This window comes from Astatotilapia calliptera, chromosome 8, assembly GCF_964374335.1.
Source record: "Astatotilapia calliptera chromosome 8, fAstCal68.1, whole genome shotgun sequence".
NCBI classification, from domain to species: Eukaryota; Metazoa; Chordata; class Actinopteri; order Cichliformes; family Cichlidae; genus Astatotilapia; species Astatotilapia calliptera.
The window spans coordinates 16,711,908-16,739,073 of record NC_137429.1 but is presented as its reverse complement, the minus strand read 5'-3'; the positions used below and the strand labels follow the sequence as shown (position 1 = coordinate 16,739,073).

Below are 27,166 nucleotides of genomic sequence, written 5' to 3'. Positions count from 1 at the left end.
GGAAGACCCTCATTTACATTGAGTGGACAGGGGTGTAATTTTATAACACAAAGCTGAAAATATCTTTATTCCCGAATAAAACAAGCAACATTACACAATTTTAAGCATCTCAGTTGAATTTCACACATTTTCCAAAACATGATCATTTGAATGGTTTTTTTCTGCTCAAGAAAATTGTAGTTGTCATTTGGAACAGGTTTAATCTGAACACGTTTCAAGTCCTGAAAAAGTTTTTGCCTTTAGGTTCATTTTTGGGATCCTGTTTTGATGGTCCTGACAACTAGGTAGAAACATTTTTATTTTGGTCAATTAGTCAAGGAGTGATGTAGTTTAGACACCACAAGCATTTGGACATTTCCGGGCATCATTTTTATTAATAAAATGTAATGAAAGATTTAGAGCATCAAGACTACAAACGTGATCCTTGCTATTCAGCGGATTTTGCAGCTGCATCAGTCCCTGGACCTGGACTGTCTTCTTCATTTTCATTTATCATCCGTTTGTATTTGCTCTTGAAAAATCCCAACTGGGAGTAAAAAAAAAACATAAAAATGCATCAGTCATTTGTGGCAATAAAAAGGAATGAAAATAACCAAGCTACATGAGTGAATATAATAATTTATTTTTAACTAGATGTTTTCTATACTAACTTTGTGAGGCTGTGACACTGACTGAAAAAAAATCGAACTTACCTTATGCAGGCCAGCAGTGAGTAAAGCTAGAAAAGCCAGTCCTCCCAGGGATCCTCCAATGATCTCTTTGGTGAAATTTGGCTGAGGATACACCTCTACCTCTGCTTCAATCTGACAGACAAGTTAATAGAAAGTAAATAAATTTAAACTATTATATAACTGAAACGAGAAAACAATAGAAAGCAATTTCCAATCACCTTGCGAACAGGAGGATTACTGTTAGACCCTGATGCAAAGTAGATGTACTGGTTTTTGTTGTACTCCAGAGTGGCTGTGCTGGTTAAGAGGAATTTGGCAGACTGAAGTCCAATCTAAGAAAAAAAAAAGTGAAATAAATTGGGGATAAATTAGGTGTTGCTTGATTTAACAAGGAATGATTTTATCAAAAGATTTAACAAGTTACTGCTACATAATCATCTGTAAAAATAAAAAATATTAATGAATAATTGAACATAAAATTCCTGCCAGTTACCTGCTCTATCCATCCTGAGCTGAGGTTGGCAGAGATTTCGTATGTCCTACTCTCCCGTATCCCCATGGATGTGCTGCACTTGAACAGTCTGCACTTGGCTACAGAGCAGTCCTGTGGGCCATTTGAAGAAGACTAAATGCAACACAAGTTTTGATCCAGTGTAATGTTAATTTTAACAATACACTTTGGTTAAATTTCAACAGGTAAAGTGCAGTAGTATACATACCACAACTTTATTTTTTTGTATCTCAGGAACAAAAGCTTTCACAGGTGGTTCTTCATCAGTTCCTCTCTGACATTCTGCAATCTGAGATATATGTTTTATTTATATACGTTTGGTTTTATTTTAATTTCTCTAAACCCAATCATCCATACACAAGCATAGGTCATTTTTGAGTCTGTAACTATCAATTCTCAAACACATATTACCCTTAGACTGCTCAAATCCACCCAAATGTCTTTTTCACCAAGCTTCACTGGAACCCTGATCACCACAGTGAAATTCAGCGCTCTGATATCGTTTGTAACCTAAAATTGAAAAACAAAAGTATAACCCAGCAGTATAGTTAGGTCTACATCATACAATGAACTTTTGAACTACAGACATATGCAGAAGTTGTATTTCACCTTGACTGATTGATGGACTGGTTTCTGCAAATCGTTCATCCCAAATGTAAAATTGTTGTAGCTGAGGGAGCTAAACAGGTATATTTGAAATATTAAATGCCATGTAAAAAAAATAAACTTTTCCCCATTACAGTTAGAAAAACACATACTTTTCAAATGTCATAAAAATGCTGTATTTCACATAAATTGATTTCTTTTTGTAGAGTTCACTTGTTGTGGCATGCTCCTGATTTCCACTGAAAGAGAGAAAATAAATTATTTGTACTGTATCTATTGGACTATTGTTTTAATGAGGAGTACCTGTAGCAAAATGAAAAGTACCTGCTGGCATTCACAGTGACAAAGATCTTCCTCTCAAGTTGACTGTTGGTGTCAATCCCATAGGAGACAATGAAGCAAGCCTTAATTGAATGAGAGAGATAAGAATGACTCCTATTTGTCTGTAAACTGTGTAAAAGTGAAAATAAAGGAGTGAGAAAAGATATTCTATACAGAGAAAAAGTATAAAGCTCACCTTAGTTTTGCTCTTGAAAATTGGCTTGTCAATAGTGCAGTCTGTCCTTCCTCGAGATAAACCATCTTCACTGTCCAAAGAGTTGCACTCAATTCTTCCCTTTATTAGAAACAAAATTACTGCCGGATGCATTGGAAGAGCAGCAGATCAGTGATGAACTGATACAGACTTGATCCTGGTGTCTTACCTGCTGAATGGTGAACTTCCTGTAGGAGAGTCCAGCTGGATACGTGAGAATAACACGACTGTTGTAGGAGTTTTCTCCTCTATTCTCCACTGTGACTGTGACATCCAAAAGCTCATCAATGCCCACTTTAACCACTGAGGATCTGTCAGAGTATGAGGAAGCACAAGGAAAATGGAAGGAAAAAATAAAGTTACAGCTATACTACACTCAACAAAAATATAAACGCAACACCTTTGTTACTGCTCCCATTCCCCATGGGATGGACGTAGAGACCTAAAATTCATTCCAGATACACAATATAACCATCCCTCCCAAACAGTGGTCACAAATCAGTCCAAATGTGTGGTAGTGGGCACATCTGCTATATTGAGATAATCCATCCCACCTCACAGGTGTGCCACATCAGGATGCTGATCTGACATCATGAGTAGTGCACAGGTGTACCTCAGACTGCCCACAACAAAAGGCCACCCTGGAATGTGCAGTTTTGTCTCACAGCAAAATGCCACAGATGCCACAAGCAATGAGGGAGCGTGCAATTGGCATGCTGACAGCAGGAATGTCAACCAGATCTGTCGCCCGTGCATTGAATGTTCATTTCTCAACCATAAGCCGTCTCCACAGGCGTTTCAGAGAATATGGCAGCACATCCAACCGGCCTCACAACCGCAGACCTCGTGTAACCACACCAGCCCAGGACCTCCACATCCAGCAGGTTCACCTCCAAGATCGTCTGAGACCAGCCACCCAGACAGCTGCTGGAACAATTGGTTTGCACAACCAAACAATTTCTGCACAAACTGTCAGAAACCGTCTCAGGGACGCTCAACTGCATGCCCGTCGTCCTCATCGGGGTCTTGACCTGACTCCAGCTCGTCGCCGTAACAGACTTGTGTGGGCAAATGCTCACATTCGATGGCGTCTGGCACGTTGGAGAGGTGTGCACTTCACGGATGAATCATGGTTCACATTGTTCAGGGCAGATGGCAGCTGAGAATGTCCCAGTTCTTGCATGGCCAGCATACTCACCGGACATGTCACCCATTGAGCATGTTCGGGATGTGCTTGACCGGCGTATACGACAGCGTGTACCAGTTCCCATGAATATCCAACAACCTCGCACAGCCATTGAAGTGGAGTGGACCAACATTCCACAGGCCACAATTGACAATCTGATAGACTCCATGCGACGATGTGTTGCACTGCATGAGGCAAATGGTGGTCACACCAGATACTGACCGGTTCTGGGTCCCCAGACCCCCAATAGCGCAAAAAACTGCACATTCCAGGGTGGCCTTTTGTTGTGGGCAGTCTGAGGTACACCTGTGCACTACTCATGATGTCAGATCAGCATCCTGATGTGGCACACCTGTGACGTGGGATGGATTATCTCAATATAGCAGATGTGCCCACTACCACACATTTGGACTGATTTGTGACCACTGTTTGGGAGGGATGGTTATATTGTGTATCTGGAATGAATTTTAGGTTTCTACGTCCATCCCATCGGGAATGGGAGCAGAAACAAAGGTGTTGCGTTTATATTTTTGTTGAGTGTATTTTTACTCTAATTTATTCAAAAGTAAAAGCAGAAATTAAAATCACAAATTGGTGCCAAAAGGGACATTAAGAAGAAACTTTCTTGACCTGTTTATATGTGAATGATTCTCACCAGATGACTTAAATAATTAGTGATTCTATCAGTTATATTAAATCATCTGTCACTCTTTCTGTCTTCATGGAGCCAAGTGTTTGAGTTTTAGTGGGTTAATGATTTCTTTTTGATTTAAAAAACGTTCAGGCGCTGTCGACTTCTGTTAAATGTTTGATTTTATGTTCCTTATTTCTAATGAGCTTTTATTATTGTGTCCTGTTAGTTCCTTGCTTAGTTTTTATTCTTGATAGTTGATTCCTTTTTTGATCCCTTTGTGTTCCTCCAGGCTTGTCTCAGTGGGTTTTTTTTTGTCTTTGTGTGTCAAGTTTGGACAAACAAGCTTGTTTCTTGAGTTCTACTTCCTTGTTTTGTTCTCTGTTATCATTACTGGAAGACAAATCTGTTCTGTATTTTATCTTAGTTCCCCCTTGTCCTTTGGTCCTTCCAGCCTAACATATTCTACATTTAACAACACAGTTTTGGCACCCAGAATAAATCTTATATTTGTTGATTTGGGAAGTGAGACGTAAATACAACTCGGATCTAAAAAAGCATTTTGTTTTTGTTTGTTTTTATAATTTATTTATTTCTGTTCACTTCCAAGTTTGTCATTTTATTCCTTTAAATTAATTAATAATTTTAGTGTTCATACTCTTAAACTTGACATGCTACCAGACACCAAAGCTTGAGTTTTGCACCTGACCCTCACCTGGTGAAGTTGAAATCCACTTTTAAGTTATCAACACATTTGTTGTCAGTGCCGCAGTTGATCTCAAACCCTAACTGTGGAAGAAAACATAATATAAAACATATTTTTATTACATTATTTACAGACTAAATTTAACATTGAACATTTGAAATCACCACTTTTTGTATTCCACCATCTAGCTGTAGTTTTCTGCAGAACATTTCTGTTCTCAATCCACTTCTGGAAAATCCTCTGCACACACAGGAACCTATGTATCAGGTGTGATCCCACATAGAGATACCCTTCATAAGGCTTGTGTATTTTTAATTCAGTTATTTTCAAAGTTGAAGTTTGTCACTAGGTTTGAAGCAGTTGAGAAATGCACAGTCTCTCCTTGGCCCCGAAGCTAGAGTTACATAGAAAGTAAAGTCATAGTAGAATTTGTAATGCGTTTACTATATAGAGAGCTACAACTACAGTGATGGTAACTCATTTACTTCTAGTCTCTTCAATAGATACTGCTCAAACAGACACCAATAATAACATTATTTCAGACAATTTAAGGGCAAAACACTAAAATTTCGTAACTTCATAAACTTCATAAAGACTAGACTCAGATGCCAAGTTAATAAGGTGTCGTTAAAGGTTCCTCACAGGATGAATAGTTGTTGCTTGAGCCTGTGGGGCGAGACTTGGTCTAAGTTTTTTTGAAGGAAAACCATCAAATGTGAATTTGAGCTCATTGGAAAGTTCATTGACAGCATCTTCTGGACAAGCCTGCAAGAAGAGAGCAGTGTTAGGTTCACATTCAGTGTTTGAGGACACAAAAAAAAAATACAATTAATTAAATAACATCTTTTGTTTCATGAAATGGTCATAATATTTTTTTTCTGATGTTGTTATTCGGTTTTACCTCAATAATAAATTTTACAGTTGAACACAGTTTGCTAGTTAAGTTCACAGCAACTGATCCAGATTTCGCTCGTTGTTTCCCACTGATGTACGCTCGGTTGTTCAGAGGTTTGCGAGTGGCATCCAGCGTTAAAGTATAATTAATCCTTGCTTCAGCTGGAATATATCAGAGTTTGATTTCAATGCTACAAATTTACATACAGAGAAACCATCAAACTGCTGGATAATGGCTTTGTAGTTAGAAAAAAGTGAGGAGAATGATGAACCTGTGTTGACTGTAGACACTCTGCTCATGGTAAAGCAGACTGTAGCTGTGTTCTCCAGTGGTTTTGAGCAGGTTGTATTCTGAATACGGATTTCGTTTGGGCTGAAAGACACCTCAGCTTTAACCATTACTACAGGTCTTGATCTGTAAATGGACATCGAAGGAAAATATATGTGAGCTACGTTAATCTTCAATAGCAAACTAAAAATTGCTCTCCATTATTGGTGTTCTGACTTGGATTAGTAACAAGACTACCCAGTTGTCTAGTGTTTTGAGTAACACATGATTTGCATTTCTGCATCAAAGTCATTTGTTAGAACAAAGCTGTTGCTATTGTAACAGATGTAAAACTGATGTTCAACAGATGTAAAATAAAATATAATTTCACATTTTTTTGAGACTCAAATCCACACAAGCTGTTTTTCCAGGACCTTAACTGACAGATGTATTGCTTCTTTAATCACGAGAGAAACCATGATTATAATGATGTAACAAGATGATTAGAAAAGAAATTTTTTCTAGTGATTCGACCATTTTAGCATGATAAAATTCATTAATATAATGTGACCTCAAAAAAGTCAATTTATTTATTTTTTTTACCCTGCATCGGTATTGGATTAAAAAGTCATAAATCAATCATGTGCAATTCTCATAAAATTGACCTTGTAAAGTGAACAATATCAATTGCTATAAATAACAATAACACATGACTGGAGTATCTTGGGCTTACCTCAGTAAGACAACTGTGCCCTTTGAACCCACCGCTAAATCAGGAAGTTTATCACCGCTCTGGTCAAAAGACGACTGACTGATTGATAGACCAAAAAACATCAGTCCTGACTGGACCTCAGAGCCAGTAATTCTCTGTGTACATGAAAATATTTTAAGTAATCAAGCTGCAGATTGTTTAGACATATTGCAGGATAAATGCAATTAAAACTCTTTGTGAATTTTTTGACGTTATGTACCTGTGAGTAAGTAGGACTGATTCTTCCTCCTCCTTCACCATTAAATATGTAGATGCTGCCTTCACCATTATTCTCCAAAGGTGCTCCAACTGCCAAATCCATGAATCCATCTGAGTTTAGATCAGGCAGCACAGCAAGAGAAGAGCCGAACCTTCCTTTGACAGCTGCACGTCCTCTTAGTACTAATGGATCATCAAAATTACACTCCACAAACTGAAAGGAGAAGAGTGAATATTTTAAGATCATTAAAAGTTGGTAAATAAACCGAATAATTTAATTACAGTAGGTGATATTGTGATTTACCAAACCAGTTAATCTGCAAACATAAACTCTTCCCTCTCTATCAGGCTCCATGTACATTGGGGCTGATATGAAGATTAGATCAGTGATGTCATCATTACTTATGTCCATGGTACACACCTCTGCCCCGAAATATTCACCAGTCTGATACTGTGTAAGGAACAAATTATTATTGAAAGGATTCAGGTTTAGGAAAAAAAACATCAGCTTTTATTTGAGAAAATAATTTATATATAGTTTACAGTGTTACATTCACATCTGTCTTGTAAATACATACCTGTGATGCCAATGGCTCAATTTTTTGGTTTTCAAAGTTTTCTCTATTAACAGCGACCACAACTCCTCTGTGTTTATATCTTGGAGCACCAACAATTGTCAGTGAGCCGCTTTGAGTTTTAGCAATTGCCATGGAGTAACCTAGAATTTAGGTAGGCCAAAAAGGAAAGACAGATATAAAATCTGATGTTTGTGTGAAAGAATTACAGCAGAGCTGTGAATGTACATGATCACATGTGTATAAGTTAGATTGTTAAAGCTGTAATATTCTTACCAAGATAACTGTCAGACTCCAAAGACACATCCTCATATGTTTTCACCTTCTGGCCGCCAGTTGTGTATTGCACGTAGCCTCCCTTCCACTGGTTTGCACCAACAATAGACATCTGAATTCCCTACAGTGTAGAAAGAAAATACAATTTATATACAATTTAGACAGAAAGTCATAAAAACTACCAGACAGGCACATGTGAATCTTTCTTTCTATGACTAGACTGTCTGGTGATTTTTTCTCAGTCGCTTTGGTGCTTTTCTCACATCACTATTAACATTTGCACAGCAGTTAGTGTATTTCTCAAAACAATTAGTGCAAACTGCAAAACCTAGTTGATAACCTGCAAAAGCAGGTCACTTGCTCAAAATCGATAATCCATTCCTCAAAAGCAAGTATTCGTGTCAATGAAACTGTCAGTGTCACCAAAATGAGAAGTCTTGACACCATCTTGATGAACAAGTTAAAAAATGGCTTTGTCATGTTTTCACAGTGTACAGTATTCTCTCAGTATCTTTTAGTGCAAAAAAGGGTCAGGTCGGTGACACTACCTGAAAATGCTCAAGACAGCACTATACACTTTTTGCACAGCCATGTACAGTAAAATCTGCAGTAAAGTTAGACATTCCAGTAGTTATGGAAGTAAGAGAGTACAAGACACTGAATACATATGTTTCACATTTTTACTGTGTAGGATGTTTGTAATTCTACAACATTGTGCAAAAGAAAAATACTCTACAGTCACGTATTTAGAATAAACATGAGAAATAACCTTTTGGTAGAGCTGTGCACAAATGTGAACAATATAACAGTACATATTGTAACGTAAATCATTCTGGCACATTCAGACGTTCCTTTCTGTCTCATCTACATCACAACGGATATCATCCCTTGCAATGCAGCAAGGAAAGTCTCCTGGAGTGGCGAATCCACCCTCTGCATGACTCTGCTGTGGTGTTATCACATGCTGCATCCATGGCTGCTAGCAGGGCCATTTGTGCATGTGAATGCCGGTCATAAACCTTCAACCTCCAGGCAGCCAAAAACTCCTCTATCGGAATAAGGAATGGGGAGTAGGGAGGGAGATATTCAACAGACATTCTGTCATGTGCTGCAAACCACTGTCTGACCAGATGTGTGTAGTGAAAAGGGACATTATCCCACACAACAACATACTTGTTGAGTTGACCTCCACCCCTCTCATTCTCAGGGACTATGGCATGAGAGAAATTGTTCAATTTCAGGGACAGGAAAAAATTTATGAAAAAAAGGTATAACATTTGCTTGACAGCATTTGAAAACTAATTCACCAATTTTGTATTTAATGACTCAATGAAATAAAGACTATTAGTTTGATTGGGAACCACTATTTAGCTTCCAAAAGTATAGTTCATTTTGACTGACATGACATAAGCAAATGATAATGTTGTCGATGGCAGAGAATTGAATGAAAGCAACTGATACATGTCCAAGAGCATTTGCAATTTGTTCAGAGGAAGGAGAAATTGCTACTATGATGTGCACAAATGACTAAATGTGGAGGTTGCACTAATGGTTTTGAGAATTTTCATTTTGATCTGAGAAAAGCACCAAATCGACTGAGAAAAACTGTAATTACCTCAGGCACATAAACTGCACTGAATCCCTCTTGAGACATTTCCATTTTTAGTGTCTCTCCACTGGTTTGAGATCCTGTGACAGAAAAATAAGCGAAGATAAAAGACAATACAATTTCACGTTACAAAGACAAATTTTCATTATTATTCAAGTTTTTTGCTGTTCATCATAAATGTGTCACAGCACTTTTATAATAAACAGCATGTAGAGCAACAGGAATTTTACCTTGACATGAGACATTAAGTTTGTTTTTTCCTTATTATTAAGTATAATCATTTTAAATTTGTATGTTTACAGAAATTTGTAACAAAGTTAACACAATACATTTATGTTTGTACCTTCAATGGAGAAAATTTTTTCTTGCAAATTTTGTCTTATTATTTCAAGTGCATCGAAGTTCTCCACTTGAAACACGTATTTGTCTGAGGGAGATGATGCAATGGTGCGCAGTTCTTGTTTTGCTTCAGTTTTATTAAATGCATTTCCCACCTAGGGTTGTTGAAAAAAATACATTTAAGTTCTCATACTATGCAAGATGCCTTGCTTTATTAAAACACAGTTTTTAATAAACTTAAGGTTTTATCTCCATTTATAATACATTTTACAGACATGTTTTATGTAGCGTTAAACTCATTACATCCAAATCCAGAATACACATTATTCGTGTTCCAATCAGTAATTTTGCATTGCCATTTATTTGAAAAACTTCATTTCAGCTTTGTGTATTTATTGGGATGTGCTTTGATTTAAAGGACACATACACACATATATATGTGTGTGTATGTAGATAGATAGATAGATAGATAGATAGATAGATAGATAGATAGATAGATAGATAGATAGAGAGAGAGAGAGAGAGAGAGAGAGAGAGAGAGATGTATATATGTGTGTGTCCTTTAAATCATGTGCATATGTGTGTATATGTGTCCTTACATATATATACACATTATGGAATGCCGTTTAGGAAAATATTATATATATAGAATGATCTTCTGAGTATAAAGTCACTAGTGTTTTCCTTGTTTGTAGCTGCGAAGAAAGGCACTATGAGCCAGTCCGCACAGAATCGTGTGGCTCAGATTTTAAGTAATGAGGAGCTATTAACACCCAGGCAAATGCATGTTTTGGCCAACCTAATATTAGTACCAGTGTACTGCATCGTGCTACTGATGAAGAAATTTGAATAAATTCACTGTGGAAGACCAAATGCAGTGAACCTCTCCGGTCAGATAGCCCCTGGTTATCCAGCTAATGTTATGGAGAACGTGCCTTCCACATCACAAGAGTCCCTCACAGCGTGTCCCATCTACATTCTTAGACCTTGCACTCGAAAGGGCCCAAAGCAGAAGAGGTAAGAACGGAACTAAATACATTGAAATTACTAGTGGAAGGTTAGCAATTGCCCGTAAGTTTCAATTGCTAGACTAAGCTAAGTAAACAAAAATATCACAGTAAAAAACAGTGTGCGATAGACTCACAGCGTGTGATTGTGGAGACTAAACTGTGAAAACATGCGATTTCTATAATATTTCAAGCTGCAAACATTGTGTGAAAGCAAAGCACATCATTCAGTTGTTACAATACATAGTTTTTGGCAGTATATAATTTAATGAAACATTTTTCTAAAGCAACAAAAAGTACTCTGTGAATTTAGGAAATTTTTTATGTGATTGTTAAGTTTCTCCACCCACCCATCCCACTATCTTCCATCATCTATCTATCCATTCATCCATCCATCCATTCTCTTCCACTTATCCAATTCAGAATTCCAAGAGCCTATCCTAGCTACCATGGGGCTAGTGGGTATTTATTAATGCAAATTGGATATGTGTACAGCATGGTGTATTTTGTTAAATAAAATGTGCTTCATTGATCAGAGTAGTGGGAGTATATTACATGCAGAAATGTTTACTTTGCCTTTATTCTCTAATAGGTTTCGAGCACAGCTAAGTAGGTCACAATCTCTGGCTCAGTCTTTCACCAAAGTGATTCTCTTGCAGGACCATCTAACTGCACATGTGCCAAGGTGTAACAAAAAAGCTTGGCTTTTTGAAAATGGACATATACAATCTGCACTGGAGTTTAGCTGTGAATGGGACTCAGACAAAGTAATGCAGTCAATAAGGACTGCCTTCCAGCCAGTTGTTGAAGGATGCAGGTAAGCTTTAGATCCTTTTTCATAAAAAGATTGTTTTTGTTACTTAGATTATTATACTATTAAAGGTCAACTTTGGGTATTTCCAAAAAGGATCTGTGGGCACTGATCAGATGACTGGATTGATATCTTTTAGAGTTAACAAAAATTAAACCTTTTGATGTACTGTATTGTATTGTATTGTAGTCTGTTAGCATTAACAAAACTTTCATATACACTATGTTTTCTTCCTCCCCTAGGCTACAGATTTTGCTGACATGCCACACCAAACTAGTTGAGCCATCACTCACTTCCAAACAGACTTTGAATGGAGACCTTGTGAAAAAACTGTTTCATCAGAAGTCAATTTATGTCAGACCTCAAAAGGTTATTTAATGTGAGGACAATGAATCAGTAATTAATCCTGAGCATTTCAGCAAATGAATGTATGTTCATAAAATAAAATCAAAGTAAAGATGGACAATGTTTAACTCCCTTAAACATTGTCACTTGTATTATGTTTAAATACATAATACATAAACATAATATTAATATTTACTATGCCATTTTGTTGTCAGTATATTGAAAAGTATTATCTGTTTATATTTACAGACATATTCTGATGGAGAGAGTAGCCATACAAGCAGGCAGGATTTCACAGAAATGTTGAATTCTGACAAATGCGGTAAATATTCCTATCTAAAAGTAGCTCCAAATAAACTGGAAACCATGTTGCATTTATACGTATATAAAATATATATCTCCAAGAGATGTAATACTAGAAATTACAAATAAATAGCATGCTAAATTTGGGTAAAATTAAGGGATAAAAAGATACTAATTACTAACTATACAATACTATAATCATAGCTGTACAATACTAACTGTACAATAAACAAAGACAGAACAGGGACAATACAAAGTGGATTGTGCAGTAGGTATAGAATACCAAGTACCAATGCAAGTGCTGAATTTACAAGAAAGATTATACCCAAATGTGATTTCAGTTTCACTTCAGTGTATTAAAAGCGTAGATAAATGCATTATTACCAATCCTGTTTACTGAGTACAAATAATAGACTATTTCTGCATCCACCTAAGCTTAAATTGTTGTGGTCTTCACTAACTTCTTTTTTCGACACTATGGTTTCACTAAATGCTAATTAGCTTCATGTGTGACTTTCAAAGTACAGCTTAATTTTCAAAATATGCATCAGTTTTTCTTTTGCATTAATCTTTTGGTATTTTAACGTATCAGTATACCAATAGTCTTAGTTAGAATCTCATTTTGATTTTGTATTTTTCTATCTTATAGTTGAAAGTGAAGTCTCTTTGAAAGATATTCTTGTTTTCTGCACCGGATGTGACAGCATTTCAGCCCTGGGTTTTTCCCCAAAGCCAAGCCTTGAGTTCATCACTAACTGCAGATTTCCAGTGACCAATATTTGTGAAAATATCCTTCGTATACCAGTTCATGTAGTGTACTACTTTCAAATCAGACATGGATTTTGCAATACGGAATTCACCAGGATTTGGAAGAGCATAATGATGTCAAGGATTGTAGAAATGATGAGGATTTTGTTTTTGTTTTTCTGTTTTGCATATGCATGTTTTATTTTCTTGTTTCTTGTTAATGTTGTTAACCTAGCGTCAGATTGTCAACCTGTCCAGGGTGTACTCTGCCTCTCATCCTGTGGTAGCTGGAATAGGCTAGCAACGCAGATAAAAATAAGCAGAAGAGAATGGATGGATGCAATTGGTTTCAGTTTATACATATGAGGCATATTTTGTTTTTGGATTGAAGTTCATCTGTTTTCCTGCCTATATTGCATGTTTTGTCTCTGTTCTCTGATATGACCCATAGTAACATTCGATTATTTAGTACCCCTGCAGGCAGCAAAAGAATATGCCACAACCTCACTGTTAAATAGAATTCAATTTTGTCAAATGCTTCCTGTGTCTAGCTATTCCACACAATGTATGGAATGTCAGTGGTAATGTCATAATATACGAGGTTTATCAGCCATGTTTTGTATTTCAGATACCTTTGTTTATTTTTGAAATACTATAGCTAGATGTAGTCATTGAACGATCTGCCACCTAGAGCAACTTTTCTTTACATTCTCAAATGAGATAAGTCTGTCAAGATTCCTGGGTCATTGACCCAGCGTTTTCAGTTCATGTTTACTGTTTCTTCCACATGTTCCATTTCCTGTTTCATTACATTCAGCCGTACTCACCTGTGTCCAATTATCATTCAGTCTTTGTATTCAAGTTCCTCAGTTTTACCAGTTCACTGTCCTGTCATTGATGTTGTGATTGTCTTCATTCCCGTCTGTATTCCGTTGTTCAGCCAGCCATTCAGTCTTTCAGTTAGTTAGTGAGTCCTGCCGTTCCTGTTCTGTTCACTCACTCGCTCTAATAAATCATCATCATTCTGCACCGTGAGTCCTGCGTTTGGGTCCCTTCCTGTCGTCCTCTCACCCACACACCACGACTCCTGACAGAATGACACAAACCGTGCCATGACGACACGCTGTGGACTCAGTGGACACTGTCCTGTTCGAGCAGCAGGAGGCAGCGCTCTCCCGCTAGGGCGGAGGAGCTCAGGGGGAAACAGCGGCTCTTTGCGGAAGAAGAGCACATCTTCGAGGGGAGTCGTTTGGCTCTGGGCGGACCTCAGAGAGGCCGTGTTCTCCCACCTGCTGCCTCACCTGCACCGGAGTATTTGCCTCGGAGAGTGGGCGTCTCTCGCCGCGCTTCAGCCTCTCCCTCTCTTGCCGCTCCGCTCCTCACTCACCCACCGCCTCATTCATCCGCCTGCTGCCACAGCTAAGTGGAGGCAAGGCTCACGCCGCCATCCTGTTTCCTGTTTGGAGCAGCAGCATCCGGTGGTGAGCGAAACAGACTTTTTTCTTTCACCTCGCCATAATCCAGAGACTGTTCACCGCCCACCTAAACCAAAGACTGTTTACTGCAGGGGTAGGCAACTCCAGGCCTCGAGTGCCGGTGTCCTGCAGGTTTTAGATCGCACCCTGGGTTAACACACCTGAATCAAATGATTAGTTCATTACCAGGCCTCTGGAGAACTTCAAGAAATGCTGAGGAGTCATTTAGCCCTTTAAATCAGCTGTGATGGATCATGGACACATCTAAAACCTCCAGGACACCAGCACTCGAGGCCTGGAGTTGCCTACCCCTGGTTTAATGTGACTACATTCTGGATTATCCAATTAATTCTAACCATCCTGCCTCCGAACAGACTGCTCCACCATCTCAGGCTACTGCTAAAGACATTATCACTGTTAAACCTGATAATTTCTCCCACTCAATCACCATTTCCTCACCCATTACTCAACCTTTTTCTCCTAACAGGGCAGCTCAGAGCCTGCTTTCCCCTCCACCCGTTTCACCTTCTCAGGGGGGGCGGCAGCTAATGCTCAGCCTGTCCCTGCAGCACCTCAGATGGCTAGGGCCCAGCTAGCACCCACTCGTGTGCCAGCTCCCAGGACGAGGGCAGCTGTGACCCAGTCTACCTCCACACACATTCATGTTTCTCGGGTGGGGGTGACTGGTGTCCAGCCACCCCCCGTGCCTGTCCCAGTGCTCAGGCTGAGGGCAGCCAGAACCCAGCCTGACCTCCCTAGAGGCTTGAAAGAGCTAGCCTGTCCACCTGCTAGTCCACCTCTTCATCCACCTCCTGATCCAGCTTTCCATGCTCTAGCACTGTCTCTGATCAGGCTAGCTGAGCTCTTCCCAGCTCAAGCACCTGATGCGCTAGCCCAGGCTGCAGCTTTGTCCCCTTCACTAACTCAGTCTTTAGCTCAGCCATTAGCCTCGCCAGTCCAGTTAGTTCAGTTGCCTGCTGTTCAGCTGCCAGCTCAGTCAGTCCAGTCACCTGCAGCTCAGTCCAGTCTCCACCTCTCCTGTCCAGTCAGTTCAGTATCCACCTCTCCAGCCCAGTCAGTTCAGTCTCCTCCTGTCCCCCAGTCGCCGGTCCTCCAGCCAGTCCAGTCTGTCGTCCAGTCTCCTGTAGTCCAGTCAGTTCAGTCTGTCGTCCAGTCTCCTGTAGTCCAGCCAGTCCTGTCTGTCATCCAGTCTCCTGTAGTGCAGTCAACGGATCCTCCGTCACTGCCGGCTTCCACACCGTCGCCTGCAGCTGCTGCTCCGTCACACCGGCTTCCACGCTGTCACCTGCAGCTGCTGCTTCATCACCTTCTCCTCGTCCACGTCGGATTTGGCGTCGGCGGACACCGTTCAGGCCGCTGACTGGACCTCGTCGCCGGCGTGGTCGGCCTCCGGACCTGCTCAATCGCCTCAGCCACTGGCCACGCAGCCACCCACCAGAAGTGTTTCTGTTTGGACTCCGATTCAGTGTCCCATTTGAATATTTATGCTTTACACAGAAATTCATATTAATTTTCACTTGATTTCTAGCTTAACTCACAGGTTTAAATAATAGTTTTTGTTAGGTTTTGGGAAAGTTTTGAAAAGTGTTACAGTAACACTAATGAAAACATATTTAAAGGGGGACTAACAGTATCTCCAACACTGCCAGCAAGTTGTCTATAAATATGACACACATTAAATATATATAATAATATATAGCTGAAATATGAACATTATATCATCATCGCACTATATGACATTACATTCTTATCAAATAATGATACTACTACTACTAATAATAATAATAACTGTTAAACATAACCTGGTTTACATTCTTTAGGGAATGTTTAAGGATTTTGTTTACTTGATTAGACAGGCTTATTGTATTTTGTTTGTTTTATTCTTTTCTTTTCTTTCTTTCTTTGTTTTTTTTTTTTTTTTTTTTTTGTTAAGGTCAGTGTTGCTCTATTACTACAGAATACTCTTTTCTTCCTCTGGGTTCTGGAAATACATAGTGTTCTGTGTTCCTACCTTTTATGTGTCATTTTTTTCCAAATATCAGCCTGTAAGAGTTTAAATAAAACATTTCTGTGTTTTAAAGTTGAAAATGTATAACAGATATTTTATTTAATAAAATTCACAATTCGTGTTTATTAACAGATAAATTAGTACATCATACCATGATATGTAACATAAAGTGTAACATTTTTTACTGCGACAAGTATGGTTTGTCATGAAAGAAAAGTGTACTTTAAAAACTTTATTTTACTACTTTTATGATTTAAATGGCACAAGTGAATAAGAAGATAAAACCAGTCTTATCAACCTTTACCTAAATAATACCCTTGGAACTTTTTCAGTATTGTGATATTTCACAATTTTTAGTGTCTGGCAAAAAAAATAAAAATTTCTATTGAACACAACTTAATTTACTAATAACTGAAGCATGTGGCATGCATATTCAAAAGTTCATTCTACATATATATTTAAGTTTCATTCTATATATATTCAAGTTTCGTTCTATACATTCAGAAGATCATTCTATATACATTCAAGCTTCATTCTATATATTAAGACTTTGATTGATATATATGTATAATATTTTTCTAAACGGCATTCCATAATATATATATATATATATATATATATATATATAAAGAGAGAGAGAGAGAGCTAGCTTCTGGAGGTGTAATAAGTGGGTGGCTCAGTGCTTTTTTCCATATAGTGCCACATCAGTCTTAGCCTGACAGCTGACCAAAGCATATTTTCAGTATGGCACATTCTGTAAGTTTAAATAATTGAAGTACTTACCCCAATTGCAAATCGAACAATGTTTTTACTCTCTGCTAGCTGTACTGCACCATCCAGAGAAGTCCGGTCATTAGATTGTCCATCCGTAATTACTATCAAGACCTTTTTTGCATTAGGTCTCATACCTTCTTGTGGTATGAAAACAGTGTTTCTGTGAAATTAAAAAAATAAAATAAAAATTATATGTATATATATATATATGTATATATATATATATATATATATATATATATATATATATATACAGTATATATATACAGTATGTATATATATATATATATATATATATATATATATATATATATATATATATACTGTATATATATATATATATATATATATATATATATATATATATATATATATATATATATATACAGTAGCGGTTTTTGATACGGGCGACACGGGCGGTTGCACGGTCATCGGCAAAAAAAAAAAAAAAAATTGCTCATACGTCATGCCAGCGCATATCGGGAATGGCATAGGCACCGATCGGTTTTCTATCGCCCATTTGCTGGGAGTAAGGGCGCCCTCCGTTTGCGAGGTGCGACTTCTGCTTGAGGCACAGGGAGGAGAGGGCGGGGCGGCGTGGGATTCTCTGACCGAGACGACGAGGCTCCAGTTACAGCAGTGCAAGTAAACAAACAATAAGAAGAGTAAGAAAATAAATATACACTTTAGGACCAGGGGTAAAGGGATCAATAACAATTTAAAATGTGTAATTTACAGTTCGATGATTTAAAGTCTCACACACAACTCGTCGAAAGGGGAGGGTCCGGCTGCTTCCAAATACAGCACATTTCATTCATAATGATGTAAATCCAAGCCCATTATGTATTCATGATTTGAATCCTGGGTTGTGCGAAATCCCAGAAATAAACCCTAGACAAAGCGAATCTGTGAACTAAGGTGTAGGTTGTAGGGGATGGGTGTTCATACTGGAGTGCAAAATTAAAACCAATGGAAGATGGACAAGAAAAGTTCAAAGCAATCAGGTCCTCACTTTAGAAAAAAGAGAAAAGAAGAGGAGGAGAAACGAGCAAAAGATACAGATAAGCAGTTGTGTCATTGGATAATAGCAGGTCATCCTGAAACAATCAGAATCAGAATACTTTATTAATCCCTAAGGAAATTATGTGAGTTAAAGTTGCTCCAAGAAGAAATGGTAAAAATACCAACAGTAACAGACTACACTCCAAACAATACATTATGTTACAGATTTTAATACTAATTAGTCCTAATTAGTTGTTGATTTGTCCTGTTCTCATTGTATGACGAATTATGATGGCTGTGGTAGCCGTTTTATGTTAATGTACAATCCTATGTTTTATGTGTGTGTGTGTGGGGGGGCAGAGGTAGTGTTCGCCCAGGGCTCCAAACAGGCTAGGACCACAACTGTATATATATATATATATATATATATATATATATATATATTAGGGGTGCAATAATACTTGTATTGGTATTGAACCATTCGATACAGTGCTTTCGGTTCGGTACGCATATGTATTGAACAATACAAAATTTGTAATTTATTTACCAACTTTTCTTCTGACAACGCTGGCTATGTTGAGCGCTCAGTGGATCTGCGTTCGACCACTCCGCCTAGGCTGCACTGTCGAGTGCAGATCCACTGAGCGCAGCGCAAGCTAGCAGCAAGACAGAAGCTAAGCTCGTTGCAACATGGCAACTGCCTCAATGCTACCCGAAATTGAACCTCCCCCACCCTCATTCAGATCTGGCTTTTGGAACTATCTTGGTTTTCATGTGAAGCATGACCCTGATGGTAAGCGCGTCATGGACAAAGTAAAACAGTATGTCGGATGTGCCACGCAATGCTCAATTACATTGGTGGGAACTAGTGCGTTAGTGCAGTTAGCTTGTTAACCAGTGTTGGTCAAGTTACTTGAAAAAAGTAATCAGTAACTAATTACTGATTACTTCCACAATAAAGTAATCCTGTTACTTTACTGATTACTTATTTTCAAAAGTAATTAACTCATTCACTGCCATTGACGTCTATAGACGTCAATGGCAGTGACTGAGTCAATGGGTTTAACTCATTCACTGCCAATGGCTGGCAGTGAATGAGTTAATTACTTAGTTACTTAGTTACTTTTTAAAAACACGATTTACAACCTGAAGAGGAGATAAAGCGATAGATCTTTCAGCCCAATTCTACTTTTTCTACATAATCCATCATACAAAATGTAATCAAATGGAAAAGTCTCTTTTTTTAACTTGTTTTATCAGTTTTAATCTTTTAACTTTATGCATCAAGCAAAAATTTAATTATATGCAACATTCTCTGAGTTGAATAAATTAGTTTAACATTTAAACCTATTTTCTGCACATTCCAGCACATAAAATAAAATATTTTTTGTGTTTACACTCACTCTTTCAAATAGATGCAAGTAAAACACAGCAGGAAATAAATAAAGTCAAAGACTCAGCAGTCCTGTTGCTCTATTTTCACCTGTAAAGCAGGACTAGGGTAGGCGGATGTTTACCCTGGTGCAGGTGTGCCGCGGTCAGTTGAAGAATCCGCGAGTTTCTCTGTGAATTTCCCATTACGTCGTTGCGCACTCGGTGCTTGCTTGGAAGTTTAGGGGTTTTTTTCACTGTAAAAAGAAGTTTTCTTCCCACGCAGGATGGATGCTAATGTTTTTGTCACTTTTTATGGAATCAAACTCAAAGTAAGGTCAGTACTTCCACGCTTTAAACGCTGCACGCTCATACTCTCTCCCACAATCGATATGTGATCCATTGTTGATCTGCACACAGCTGTTGTCACTAACGGCGCACTCGCTTACGTCACTGTCGTGAGACATTCTCGCAAAAAATCACGGTTTTAGTAACGCAGTAACGCAGCGTTCCTACGGGAAAGTAACTGTAATCTAATTACCGTTTTTGCAATAGTAATCCCTTACTTTACTCGTTACTTGAAAAAAGTAATCAGATTACAATAACGCGTTACTGCCCATCTCTGTTGTTAACGTGTTGACGCCGTCCAGCCCCACGCACCGGGTGATCTGCAGTAACTCGTTAACGGAGATTTGCCGCGTTATGGTGTTAATGTCATTTTAACGAGATTATGCTGACAGCACTAGTGGGAACACAATGAATATGACTGCACATTTACGCAGACATCATCCTAGTGCAAAGACAAGTGGAAGCAGACAAAAACAACAAGCACGCATGCTACAAACTGTATCCGAGTCATTTAGACCAGCGGTCCCCAACCTTTTTTGCGCCACAGACCGGTTTATGCCCGACATTATTTTCACAGACCGGCCTTTAAGGTGTCGCGGATAAATACAACAAAATAAAACTAGTACCGGTGCTGAAAAAAAGAAGATCTATTCATAACACACGTGAAAAGACCAAGGAAAACCGAGTTAACGATAAAAACGATAACAAAATAACGCTGAAAACCGATAAAAACCCTGAAACCATATATTTCACACCTGAGCCTCAACTCTCGCGGCCCGGTACCAAACGACTCACAGACCGGTACCGGTCCGAGGCCCGGGGGTTAGGGACCGCTGATTTAGACAGCCGTTAGCACATGATTCTCCTTATGGGGACCTGATACGTTTAATATGCTGCTGAGAATATAGCCCAGAAGAAACGTATAGTATAGCTTTTATTTTGGAAAGAGCCATTTCTCTGTATTAAACTCTCTTTTCCAAAGATGAGTGATTTCTCGATCAGATAGATTTTTTTTTTTTTGTTAATTATTTTATTGTTTCAGCAACATTAAATTTAAACTGTATTTTTGAGTTAAAATATATATTTATAATTTTAATAAATGACAAATTAAAAAGGCATGAACATTTTTTTGTATTGAAAAAATATCGAACCGTGACACCAAAGTATCGAACCGAACCGTGAATTTTGTTTATCGTTGCACCCCTAATATATATATATATACACATAATTTTATTTATAATGTCAATAAATCTTTTTTACAGTGGACGTATGGTCATGGGGTAGACTGCATGTGTGGGTACAAGAAAACAATTGTTAGAATATAATGTGTTAAACTTGCTTAGATGAGAGGGTCCAGCAGTACATCAGAGAATAGGGAAGGATTTGTCTGTGTGTTTTAGTTTGGTTTAGCCATAGGCCTGAGAGTGTGTAACTGTGTAGAGGGAGAGGAATTTATGGACACTGGGGGTCAACCTGTCATAAAAGGAGACAGGAAGCTACAGTTGGGGGATGCTGATGCTTGTCCCTGAATGTAATAAAAGCTCATAATTGTCATAACTTAGAAGTAGGTTTCCAGGAGACTCTCCACATGCTTAGCTGTAAGAGTAAGACAACAAGAGGCCAATGGCCCAGTGGATGCAGAGTGGGGGTCTCAGTGCTTGTAATATGTTTTGTATGTCTGGTAGTGGAATTTGGTGTACCTTGGGTGAGGGGAGATGACTTTATGACCGGCAGGAAGTCACATATACAGAGACACACGCTCACTCACGTGCACATACATACACACACTGGTACGCGCACACACAGGCCCTCACGTGCTCGCGCATACATACACAAACACAGAGTTTACAACACACCATGTGGGTTTTACAATGGGGTCGGTTCTATAAAACTGGTGGAAACAAACAAAGAAGTGGAGATTTGCAGAGGGACACCGGACCTGTACGTCTCCCCTTCTAGAAGGTGCATGCGTAACTGAAGATGAATAAAGGTTTTGTGAAATGACTACTGAGTCCTGTGTCGTCTCTGGAGGCCCGAGGAATAAAAAAGGAACCGGGGTGAAACTGCTTTACGTAACACGTTTGATTGTTATTTTTGGATCCATCCTTCTTTTTTTATATTTTCATTTAGCATTACACAGATTTTTCTATTCTGCCAATCCAGATAATCCAAATATTAGATTTTCAAATTGAAATTCAATTTAGCCTTTGTTACGAACATCTCTATGGAAGTCCAGAAAAGTCACGGATAATGGACATATTTTTTTGTACAATTCATTATTCAGTTAGGAAATACTTATCGGCTCTGTTGATAATATTTGAAAACAAAGGTCTGTGTACATTATCTCTTTTGAAAGACTGGCATCAGAGTCCACACTTTATTTAATTTGGTAAGAGTCCCAGAAAATAAGAGTCACCTGGACAGGAACTCTGGACAGTAAATTTAGCATAGTGCTTCAGTGATGTGATTTCTTTCCTTACACAACATGTCTGATGGCCTTAGCTGTGAAGGTAGCTCCCCTGTATTGCTGGATTTCATTGATGTCAGTCTCCACTGATCCAGACGAAGAAAATGTTTTAAAGTAAAAGTGAACCCATGGTGAAGTAGAGAACTGGGAAACAGAAAACTAAAAAAAAGGGGAAAACAATAAATATATCAATCTGTCATGCTTCATGGATCTAAATAGAAATAATAATGCAACTGTTTTATGTCTGTGCTACTATTAACTGAAGAGGGACTACAGCATCTTACCTGTGCATCATTTAAGACAAATGATTGGATTAGATCTTTCACAAACTTCTTCATTGTTTGAAAATCAGGAGATGATACGCTGCCTGAACCATCCAACAGAAAGGCAATGTCTACTTGTGGTGGGCACTCTATCAAAGACATGGAGTCAAAATCGAATCAATTTTTATGGGCTAATTTTAACATTTTTCCTCACATCATGCGAGCAAAAGGATTCTGAGGCTTTCAGTAAGACAGTATTCAGTAATGAATGCCACACACATAAGGAAGCTCCTTACCATGCATGGAGGGTTTCACTCCCAGTCCAGCACCCTGAGCCTGAACGCTAAGTGGAAGGAATGAGGCCGAGGACTAATGCATGTCTGAACCATTTTCCAGGATGAGACAATGAATATCCATGAGTACATCAGGAAGATGATCATAACTGACCGCATGCTTAGTAAATGCCTCAGGCAGCAGAAAACCAAGAAAGAAGACCAAGGGGAGGAGGCATCATGGAAGGACAAGCCCCTGCATGGTATGTACCATTGGCAGATAGAGGAAGTGGCTGGAATGTTTAAGATCCATAGAGGCTGAGTTCTACCACACCAGGCAAGACACCATGTGCAGGCTGTGTAATGATGTTGCTGAGACAGCAGGGTGCAAGATGCTAGCAGGCAGGGCATACATGGAATGCCAAGTGGCTGGCATAGTATATAGTAATATATCTGTGCTGAGTACGGCCTGGAAGTCCTGAAGTCAAAATGGGACATGCCCCCAAGGGTTGTCGCGAATTACCGTGCTAAGATCCTGTGCGACTTCCAGATACATACAGATGAACTGGTGATAACCAACCTGCTAATCAACTGGACATAGTAGTGCTGGACAAGGAGAGGAAATGTATAGACAGTTATCCTTAATCCTTAAGTTATCCTTAACACTTTTGAATTTATATTACTATACTTTGATTTTCAGTGTTGTGTACTGTAATTAAATCATATTTTTCTGTAATGTCTTGATGCATTCTCAATCATCCAGGTAAGTAAATCTCCAAAAGTTGATTCTGTTCATCTGGACGTAGTGTTTTCAGTGGGAGAAATGTTCTGTCACTCATCCAAGTGACTTCTTCAGTCTCAGCTGACTGCATTTTCCCCAATCTTATAAACAGTACATTTGCATAATGAGTGAAACCAGCCCACTGAAGACAAATGATTGGATTAGGTCTTTCAGCCCATTGTTCCTTCAGTGGGCTGGTTTCCATTAGCTCACTTATTAAACAGACTATCTGAAATAAAGCAAAGGCGGAGAGGGGGCAACTAATTATTTATAACAACCTTATTTTGATGTGAAAATTATTTCTAAGAAATGTGTAGACTTAATGTACGAGATTTTTTTCTGGTGGCAATTTGGGATGCACATGCACCCAAATCTGTGGCTACAGGTTTAGCCTCATGTGCCATTTTTAGTCCACCAAATCATGCAAGTCATTCATACAGAATGGCATCAATCTCATCCACCATTGGTGTGATCTCATCTTCCACAAAAATCATTTTCCATTTACTCCATTGCCTTTTCTCATTAATTCTTAAATGGTTGAATATATAAGGGGAAGTCTTAATAGAGTTTCAATTTATCTGAGATTTAGAAAATATGCAAGCACAAAGGTAAATATTATAACACTACATTAGGTGTAAAATGGAAAAGCTTTGTTATTAATGGCAAACCAGGACTCTGATAATTATGGATACATTTTTACAAGTTCCATTTACTGTTACCTCGAAGAGAGGAAGGTATGGGAGATCCAAATGTAGTAACACCGTCTATCTGAAAGCACACACCATTGTACATTGTGATACTTCTGCAGTCCTTTTGAATGGTTGGACCACACACCTGAGGAGACAAAGTTAAGTTGTGATTAATATGGTAGGCCGATTATTTCCAAGTCCTTTAAACATTGGTTCATTCCATGTAAGATCAACCAAATCTGAAAAGAACAAAACAAATTTAAAAAACAAAACAAAAAACACTGGGAATCATGATTTTTTAAAATAACAGTAGCATATTTAAAGAAAGTAATGTTATTGGTGACAGGTGGGAGCAACACTGTTTTTCATGGAATGACCTGCATGCATTTATAAATTATAACAAACTATTATAACATCTAAGACACAGAAAACAGAGGCTTTTGATTATCACCAATTTTAACAAAGCACTGGTAATGTTTGCCGTTCAGTAACTCACCACAGTGTTTGCAGTTGTAGCATCACTTTTCATAGTCAAACCAAGGGACATGTTGACTGCAAATCTTGGTGCTGTATTCAAACCAAAATACAAAAACACAGAACAACTGTGAAATTGATAACTAAAATTAAAACACTTAAGCATGGGCAATATCTCCTCTAGGCTGGAAACTAGCATAAATCAGACATTTTGACATCTATTATTATGGTGCATATGATACAACAGGAAGGAATTCTAAATAGAATTAAGTTTCACTATTACTTTATTTTAGTGTGGAGTGTTTTGCTGACTCAAGAGCAGAATTCAGGAGACTAAAGTCAAAAAAGAGAAGGTTAGCATTTAATGCTGAAAAGTATGGAAATTAATAAAAATCTAATAAAAAAGAGAGAACCTATGTATTGCCAATACCCAAAGAACATTAGGAATACATATCCGTGAAGAAACGGAAAAGTAGAGCTAAGGGATACACAGCTATGTGTCCAACACAACAAAGGACAAAGAATGACTTAACATTATATACACAAGAGGTAATGAGGGAAACTGAAACAGGTGGGGAACTACACACATATGAATACAATCAACATAACAAGCAGGGGGAAGACCTAGACATGACACAGTGAGCATAGAGAACATCAGGGGATCACTGAAAGGCAAAGGACAACATGGAGGAAAAATCTCAAGGAAACTCAAGGGAAAAAACAAACATAAACAATACCGATATTGTATTTTTTAGTGCCAAATACTGTGCATGCCAAAAAGCAAAATGAACCAAGAGCTCTCGAAAAGCTCAAAACACTTCCTCCCAGACCTAGTGATCATGACACTGTGGTTTATTTCTTTGAAGGCAAAATACTTACTGTCAGAGTTTCAGGAAATCCTGTAAAGAAATGTATAGATGAATGGTTACCTACCTTCAAATTTTATATTTTGGCAGCTTGGGTGAGAAGTGGTGCAAATATATATTTTCCCTCTTCCATTTTGTGAATACTGTTCAAATGGGGCACTGACGAGCAAACTAAGGAAATAAATGATGCCATGATGAGAATGATATGTCCAAAGAGCAAACTGTAGTTACAGTAAATAAACTACATATGTTCTCTGTTAATAAGTATTTTATCCCTGTTTTATTAATGCTGTCAGGAATAAGTGGTGATAATTTTGTTAAACAAATAATAAATAAATGAATGAATAAATAAATAAGTAAATAATTATCAGTAATCTTAAACAGGCAATTATAAACCCATATTCAACATAACAATGTATGTTCTGACTTACTCTGATTGTCTTTGAACCACCTGGTAGCCAAAACCAGCAGCAGAGCTCCTCAAGGTCTTCCAAGCCACGGGATCAATATTGAAACCAAGAGCAATATTTAACCCTGACGATTAATGAAGAAAAAGCATCATCATTATTCTTACTTAAAGCCACTTTATAGAACAATGTGTTTGCAGCACCTCTAAGTATAACCACATGCATGAAACTGCATACGCCCTATGTTACTTTCATTCTATTTTTTTAACCACATTGTTTTTTTCATTACCACTTGAAAGTATCAACGTCTGACATTTGAAAGTTCTCAACACTGTGGTGCTGAACAACTATTCACATGAAAAAATAACCTGTACAGATTTGCTTGTCCATGGCACTTTAAAAAAATGCAAGTGGAAGGCCAATCCAGGACAATGTGTCTTGCATGCAAAAAAATAGATGCCTGTTGCAAAAGTAGGTACAGTGTCAGTAAAACAAAAACAAGCAGGTGTATATGATGACTGCATGAACTCATAGGACAGTCAAGACCTGACTGAGCTAATCACACATTTCAGCAACTAGTGTGATTCACAGGAGGTAAAATGTATATGAGGAAATGACAATCACAAAAGCGTTTCTAGAAGATATTATTTAACTTATCAATTTAACATCCCCGCTGGTTTTTAAAACTAAAAGATGTTTTTTATTGAAAAATGTTGCTGTGCTGTGGCTAGCAGAAAAGCAATTTTCACTGAAATGCTACTAATATGTCCATTATTTGCATAAATTCAGACAACAGACAGAATAGAAGGCCATAAATTTCTCTTACCTAACAAGGATATTGTAGCACTAATTATCCAGTTCATTGTGTTACTTCCATGAAAAATAAATGACAGATGAATGAATTACTTCTGCTGAAAGGGTCAGGAAAGGAGTTGAAACCGAAGATGCAGAAATCATA

The 27,166-nt window shown here is 38.1% G+C and overlaps 2 protein-coding genes across 2 annotated transcripts in view; one reads left to right on the top strand and one right to left on the bottom strand.

Moving 5' to 3' along the window:
* The window catches only part of LOC145430302 (uncharacterized), a 358,832-nt gene that overhangs the window by 194,894 nt on the left and 136,772 nt on the right, over positions 1–27,166 (top strand). The window lies entirely within an intron of this gene.
* Positions 36–27,166, bottom strand: LOC113018177 (integrin alpha-M-like). Its single transcript, XM_080305130.1, has 30 exons — positions 27,035–27,166; positions 26,233–26,335; positions 25,869–25,972; positions 24,958–25,028; positions 24,492–24,606; positions 22,741–22,868; positions 22,470–22,615; positions 17,278–17,428; positions 9,782–9,932; positions 9,445–9,518; positions 7,830–7,950; positions 7,557–7,696; positions 7,283–7,429; positions 6,980–7,192; positions 6,742–6,875; positions 6,013–6,155; positions 5,748–5,902; positions 5,489–5,611; positions 4,856–4,929; positions 2,493–2,634; positions 2,306–2,404; positions 2,113–2,192; positions 1,941–2,027; positions 1,792–1,861; positions 1,594–1,692; positions 1,391–1,471; positions 1,165–1,275; positions 890–1,003; positions 693–803; positions 36–526 (listed from the first exon to the last, which is right to left on the bottom strand). The coding sequence occupies exons 1-30, from the start codon at positions 27,069–27,071 to the stop codon at positions 428–430; spliced, it is 3,423 nt and encodes a 1,140-aa protein (XP_080161256.1). The 5' UTR covers positions 27,072–27,166; the 3' UTR covers positions 36–427.

What these genes read in the sequence shown, in the direction of transcription:
- LOC113018177 (XM_080305130.1), bottom strand. Translation starts at nt 27,071, where the DNA reads ATGAACTGGATAATTAGTGCTACAATATCCTTGTTAG. An exon ending in GCTCAGGATGGATAGAGCAG is followed by an intron (nt 1,004 to 1,164) that starts GTAACTGGCAGG and finishes TTTTTTTCTTAG; the next exon opens with ATTGGACTTCAGTCTGCCAA. An exon ending in TCACTGCTGGCCTGCATAAG is followed by an intron (nt 527 to 692) that starts GTAAGTTCGATT and finishes TTTTACTCCCAG; the next exon opens with TTGGGATTTTTCAAGAGCAA.